Source organism: Enhydra lutris, unplaced genomic scaffold (assembly GCF_002288905.1).
Source record: "Enhydra lutris kenyoni isolate GAN:26980312 unplaced genomic scaffold, ASM228890v2 scaffoldscaffold6, whole genome shotgun sequence".
In the NCBI taxonomy this organism is placed as follows: Eukaryota; Metazoa; Chordata; class Mammalia; order Carnivora; family Mustelidae; genus Enhydra; species Enhydra lutris.
In genome coordinates, this window is record NW_019154090.1 from 13,368,171 (window position 1) to 13,375,259 (window position 7,089).

Genomic DNA, 7,089 nt, shown 5'->3' on the forward strand with positions numbered 1-7,089 from the left:
GAGAGGAGGCCAGAAGCCCCAGGAGGTGCTGGTGATTTGGTACTGTGTGGGTGGGGGCAGAGAACAGGCAGAGAATTATCCCCGAGGAGTCTGGTGACAGGATGGTGGGAGGGGAGGGAGGGCAGGATCTGGAATTCTCCCTGAGAATGTAGGATGTAGGAGGAATAAAGCCGACAGCTCCCATCTTCTAGAGCTGCAGGGGAACTCAGAGGGACGCTTCATTGTTGCTTACCGAAGAGCATGACACAGACAGACTTAAACCTTAGCGCGTTTATTCCCAGCTTCTGGGAGAGACGTTCCTATTTCCGTTAAGCAGGTGAGGATGGCAAGGCTGTGGAGGTTAAGTCACATGCACGAGTAACTCCATGGGTGACGATCACGGCCAGGACTTCAGTCCAGTCCCCTCGGTGAGGCCACCACGGTGCTCTGAATGCTTAGGTTGGCCTGTATGAAACTGTGAGTCAAAAAGGGTCGAATGTGAGCAATTTCGTATAACCCAACTGCTAAGGCGCTGGTGTGTGGGGATGGTCAGGGCGGTGGATGTGGCCTCTCCCCTCCGCCCCCGCTCCGGACCTCCTCACTCTTTCCTTTCTTCACTTCCCTCTTTCCTTCCTTCGTTTCCCAGGCTCCTCCCAGCAGCACCCTGTAACCCAGCCTCCCACGCCTTCTGGTTTTCTCAGTGTCTGGCAGAACCCCATGTTGGACAGACTCCGGCTGTCTTTTTCTCGTCTGCACCCAAGCTTCAGAGCTCAGCCAGAGAAGGTTGTGCAGGAGGACGCGCTCGTTCCACCACGCACACTCACATTCACATGCACACGCACGCACCCCCCTCCCCCCATCTTGACCACTGACCTCAGAAGCAGACATTTTCATAGGCCTGCTCATCTGACCAGTTCCTTGGGTAGCAGCCCCTGTTCTTACTCTCCCTTCACTGTCACGGACAGCACGTGGCCTTGCCTGTCCCTTCAGAGGAGCACAGCCCGGTGCTGCCTCGCCGTCTAGCCCCCCAGCCTATGAACCTTCCCGCAGCTGCGCTGGCCTTTCCCTCCCTGTCCTCTCATAGCCAGATGTATTACTTTCAGTTGCTTCCTTTCCGTGGCTGTTAGCTCTCTGTCTGTTTTTATTTTTTTAAAGAAGATTTTTATTATTTGACAGTGAGAGAGGGAACACAAGCAGGGGGGGTGGGAGAGGGAGAAGCAGGCTTCCCACTGAGCAGGGAGCCTGACGAGGGGCTCAATCCCAGGACCCTGAGTTCATGACCTGAGCCGAAGGCAGATGCTGAATGACTGAGCCACCCAGGTACCCCCGGTCTATTTAGTTTTAAAGATTTATTTATTTGAGAGAAAACATGTACATGAGTACAGGGAGGGGCGGAGGCAGAGGGGGAGAGTGAGTCCCCAGGCCGACTCCTTGTCGGCTAAGATCATGACCTGAGCTGAAACCGAGTTGGGCGCCTCACGGACTGAACCACCCAGGCACCTCCTTCTCCCATGGCATTTAAATAACCTCCTGTACTTCTAGGTCCCTTCCTTGACACCCTGGGTCCCCCCCTAGAGCAGTGCTGCCCCCTAGAACATTCCGCAGTGATGGCCTCGTTCTCCACCTGTGCTGTCCCCTGGGAGCCACTTGCACATCTGGCTGCTGGACCTTTGAACTGTGGCCGAGGAGACTGAGGAATAGAAGTCAACATTTTCTTTTCTTTTGTTTAAATAGCATCATGTGGCTAGTGGCTACCACAACCTGTCTACAACCTGTCTCCGTCCCCAGCCCAGGTCGATGTCTGTCTAAGACCTGTTCCAGCCTTTCTCACATACTGCTGGGCTCACGCCGTGTGGTTTCTGTCCCGGTGCAGTCACCATTGACCTCTGAGCCATGAATCACTGTGGACGTCTTAAATTCTAAACGGTGTTTTGAGACTTTGTCTCACAAAGATGAGATTGGTCAGAGTCCCAGGATCCCCACAGCAGAAGGGATCTTCTTGGCAGGTCTTGGGTAAAGAAAGAGGTGCATCTGGGGCCACACTTGGGAGACGTGCACGTTTAGGATGTGGGACTAGGTTGCACGGGAGGCATATTAGCAAGGCGGGGGTAGCACCCCAGACCTCACTGTTAGAGACTGGAGGAAGCAGAGTATTATTTTCAGGCAGTGTTGCTGTGACATCCAGGAGCATGAGCGGGAGGGACACGAGTGGGAGGTGCCCAGAGGCCTGGTCAGGACAACAGACTTGGCGTCTTACCATTTTCCTCTATTTCTCACAAAACGGTTTATGCTGGAGATCGTGCAAAAGCGGAAGGAAGCATGTCCTTGTTTGCTTCCCCTTCGAACTCCTTGTACGTCACATTTAACTTCTGCTGGCTTTTGCCATCGGGGGCGGTGGCCGTGCGGTGGAGTCTCGCAGAGGGGAGGGAGTGGGCTCTGAAACCCACTGGGGGCTCCTGAGCTCCGAGTGGCTCCTGGTGCTGGGTGGGTGAGGAGGAGGCAGTCGGAGGGAGAATGCTCTTCCTTGCTGCTTGCTTGTCAAATTGTAATTTTGAGATTTTAAAGCAAAACATGCATATAGTTCGAGAAAATAAAATTGTACGGAGGAGGACCGTTCCTAGGCCCAGTCCTCACTGATACTCCTGGTTCTTACCTCCTTATGTACAAATAATATATTTCCTTGTCCGTTTGTTTCTGGATGTTAGTTTTCCACGTTTCTTTTTGATTTCTGGCTTTAGAAGATGAGAGTTGGGCTCATCGATGACCTCTCTTTTCCCCCTCCTCCCTGATGACCTGTGTCACTGTTTACATGCTCTAGGGGGTTCCCTGGGTCAGATACAATGCGCATTCTTTAGTTCGGGTTCTGTCAGCTAGAGTTGGAGTCCCTTGTCCCCTCCCTCGGTGGCTGTCCTCTGCTCCGCTGTGACCTCCCATCCTCAGTGTTGAGAACAGGTGCGTCTGTGACCAAGGCTGAGTCTTCTCGCTGGCAGCTGGCGGCCGAGCTGGAGACCTCAAGGCTGGGTTCCCCCCGTCCCGAGCTCGCCGTTTCTGGCCGAGGAGGCGCTTGGGCTGCCAGGATTACGTGCCCGTTCGGGCGCAGTTGTACCTTCTCCTGGAGTTTGTTTTGTCCTTTTGTCCGACCTTCAGTTCTTCCACACCAAGCTCTTCGCTGGACCCCATGACCCTCACGGCCTCGGAAAGCCCTTTCGTATCACTGATTTTTGGCTCTTCGATTTCAGATGTAATTTTTTAGGGTCCCGTCATCGTGGATTTGGCCCCTCGATACCTCTACTGTAGCCCCTTCCTCAGTCCTGGCCCGGGCACCTTCCTCACCCTCCCCACCCTCCGTCAGTGGAGAGGAGTTGTGATTCCCTTTCAGTTATCCTCTCCCTCGGGGGATGCTCTCCGTCTCAGTATGGTTCCGGCCCCTGTTTCCCTGGTGGAATTAGGCTGTGTGCAGAGCTGGTGGTTCTGAGAATTGTGCTTTGACATGCTTCTGAATTCGTGGCTCACAGAGTTGTTTTTCTGTCCTTGTGCACCTTATCCATCTGTCACACCGCTGGTGGCCAGGGACCCTGCGTGCAGCTCAGCGTGCACAGTGAAAAGGTGCCAGTCCCCTGTGTGTGGCTCCGGTTGGAGAAGGGCGAGCTGATAAGAGAGCTTACGGTTGTGAGAACAGCGGGCAGCATCTTGATGAACACAGTAGCCGGTGGTAGGATTCGGGGCTCCCGAGCTCCCTGATGGTCTCCGAGGCTACCTGGACCAGCTCTTCGGTCCCTAACAGTGTGGCAAGCAGCCTGCCAAAGCCCTGAGTGCCACAGCCGGGCAGCCCGCACCCCAGCTACCCGGCCCACAAGGGGAAGTAGGACCGTGTCCCCAGAGCTGCCAGGAATCGTTCTGGGCCTGCAGAAGCCTCGTGGTGCGTGTGTGTGTGTGTGTGTGTGTGTGTGTGTGTGCGCGCGCATTTCTCTTCGTGGATGTGTCTTCTGTTTTCAGATAGATGGGGCTTGTTCTTTTGCCTTCTTGCACTTCTTAGCTGTGCCTCGCGTGGCCACAGAAAACCACAGTAGGAAACGAGAGCCAGAATGTATGGTTTGGCTTCTAGAAGGGGTCGTCCTTGCTCTTTTTCAGAAAGGGCCCTGGGTTAACGCTGATTCTCCCCTGCAGTGATCAGCCGTTCCCGCCATCGCCGTGTGTCCCCTTAGTGTGAGGAGCGGGGTTCTGCAGAGACACGGGCCTGGCTGGCCTGGCTCCTTGGTGCAGGGGTCTAAGCCTGACCGCGTTGTCGTAGGGTTTTCTCACATTGGCCGATGACCAGCTGCACTGCTCCCCATAGACCTTCCTGCGGAACCATCCCGGGTGGGTGTCACGTACAAGGACGAATGCTAAGAGGAGGTGGATTCAGGAGTCTTGGGAAGACTTGCGCTTGACCCCAGTGCTGTCTCCCCGAATCCCTCCTCTTCTGGTGAGACTGATGCAGGTGGTTAAAAAGACGTCCCTCCTGACTGAACACATTACTTTTGGAGATTTTTGTCGTTCTCTTCATTACTGAGCTTCCAAAACCGGAACGTATGACCAAACACACGCATTCCTTTTTACCAAGCCGTGAGAAGTGTCATTCCCCGCTCTGATCTGGTCCCTTCCTCACTCATTCTCATTCTGTCTGAGCTTGACCATTGGCGTCTTTCAATTAAAGGTCATCCCACCTCAGGAAGTTTAAAATCAAAGTTCCGTCCCAGCCTCTCTGAACTTGGCAGACGATCTGGGGCGTGACGGGGTCTTGGCGATGTGCTGATGGCTCTGTCGCCGTCGGCCACGCTGGCCAAGCTGAGCTTTGCTGCGCGACAGCTTCCAGGGGCCTCATTTGGCTCTTGCTTTAACCTCTTCTAGATTTCTCTACCACTGTTGAGCTCTTATGGTACCCACGTCCTCGAAGCCGTCCTAGGTCTTATCTCTAGTTCTGTGTCCTTCGGTGACCCCTCAGCCTATCCTTGCTGGGAGTCCATGAGTCTGTGTTTCTGGATGGACTTAGCCATTCCGGCCCTCGCTCCTTCTCCTTTGTGATCCTCTCCCTCAGGTGGTTTGGTTGTGGGGTTTTTTTTTTTTTTCAAGTTGTCTATAAATTGACTAAAGAAACTCCACTAAGAGGAGGAAGTAAATCAAATGCCAGATTTCGGTGCCACTTTGCAGCAGCCGAGCTGGGACGCAGAAGTGCCCAGGGGGTGCTTGGTGTTGGTCCCCCGTGTAATACAGGTTCACGGTTCCGGGTGCGACATGAGACCTGCCCGCCTTGGCACTTGCGTCCTTCCTCCCCAGTCTTGATTGTCCACAACGTGACAACCTGCTGTTTCTCTTATCCGCTGTTGAATCCTAAAACGCTAAATCATTCTACCTTTGTCCTCTGGAGACCCCCTCCCCCACTCCCCCAACGTTGGGGAGCGGTCGGAGGCACTGGCTGCGGTACCTGGGCAGGCGGGCAGAGTGGCGGCCCGCAGAGGAGGCTCGGGGCCGGGGCGGGTGTGCCTCGGTGCCGCTGGCGGGAATGCTCAACGTCTCCTTCTGTTGCTTTTCTTCCGCAGACCATTCCCGGAGCAGTAAGTCTAGTTGCTGGAGCAGCAGCGACGAGAAGCGAGGACCCACACGCTCCGAGCACAACGCCAGCTCCAGTTCGAAGAGTCTCCTCCCGAAAGAGTCTCGGCTGGACACCTTCTGGGACTAGGGACAAGTCACGACACAAGCCACCCACGCCATGGAGGAAAAAAAAACCAGACACCAGGGCAATAGGAAGCAACAAAGAAACGTGAAACAGGAGAGCAGCCACCTTCAGACTGGAGAGCGCCAGACACGCAGACTTGGCCTTCGCCCTGGGCACGGAGGGCGGCCTACACTACATAGCGTCCGGCATTAGCATCGACTAAGGACTGTTGGACCCACACGAAACCTATGCTTTAGGTGTAAATAATGTACAATTTGTGGATGTCCTTGAACCTAGAGTACCTTCCCCTTTTTATATTTGTATTGACTTTAACTTATAAAAAAAAAAAAAGGAAAAAGAACAACAATTAAAAAAAATAATAAACCCAACAACAAAAAGAATGTTTGGACGTTGGAGGAGGGATGGTCGTTCAGCCCCTCTGTCACCGCAGCATGGAGCCTGGGTCCTGGGATCGTGTGGCACACAGGCCCTCATCCGTGGGTGCCGCGGGGGGACACGAGCCATTGGCGTTCAGGCGTCTGTACGCAGCGCATCGGGACCAGGGGTTGGGCACAGGTTCTGTGCTGTTGTGGGCACATCCCATCAAGCCATCGGCCCTTTTCTGATACTATGTTCCTGTGTTACGCGACGCCAGCTCTCAGGACCAGAAGGACACCTGGAGAAGCTAGTTTATTTTGTGTGGTTTCAATGATGACTACTCCTAAAAGGGAAGAAAAAAGGTCCTTGTTTCCAGAAAACGGAAGCAAGCCCCATTCCACTCCACCGCAGGAGAGGACGGAGAAAGCGTGAGGGTCGTAAGCTCCGAAACAAAGAGAAATCTTTTCTTTGCTTTGTGGTTCCTTTTTAAACACACTCACACATACTTGGTAAGTGATGCTGTGCTGCTTGGAAGCCATCACTCAGAGGCCAGATGCACGCAGAGGACATTGGAGTCTGGGATGAAAGGCATGTATGTATTATTTATACGATGGAATTTTATGTTTTTATGTAAGCATGAAACAAAGGCAGTGTGAGAGAAAGCAAGACCTTGGCCGTGCTGTCTGTCACACTACTTGTACTGTAGTACCATTTTGTATGTTGTGTAAAACAAAAAGCATTGAACAAAGCAAAAGGTGATGTATGTATATGAGAAAATTAATTGTACGATATCATTCCAGTACATTCTGTTGTACATTTTAGTCCTGTTTACTTTCTCTTCGTTGTTGATAAGAGGATGCAAACTGTGTACAGTTTCCAGCTAGTTCCCCATATTAGAGAAGAACTACACAGAGTATTAGAAGAAAAAAGAGAGAAAGAACATTTGTGAATTGCAGTTGTCAAAAAAAAAAAAAATAGCCTAGCTGGCCTTATTTGTGAAGCATAATTGCTTTTAGCATATGGAAGTATTTTTTCAC

General features: G+C 52.7%; 1 protein-coding gene across 9 annotated transcripts in view; it reads left to right on the forward strand.

Annotated features, from left to right (window-relative positions):
• The window catches only part of LOC111141930 (zinc finger MYND-type containing 8), a 123,968-nt gene extending 117,936 nt beyond the window's left edge, over positions 1 to 6,032 (forward strand). For all 9 annotated transcript variants that reach the window (XM_022494796.1, XM_022494800.1, XM_022494797.1 and 6 more), the window contains one exon: positions 5,559 to 6,032. In XM_022494796.1, the coding sequence (XP_022350504.1) occupies positions 5,559 to 5,698 (140 nt within the window). In that variant the 3' untranslated portion in view covers positions 5,699 to 6,032. The remainder of the gene's footprint in view (positions 1 to 5,558) is intronic.
• Positions 6,033 to 7,089: the final 1,057 nt, after the last annotated feature.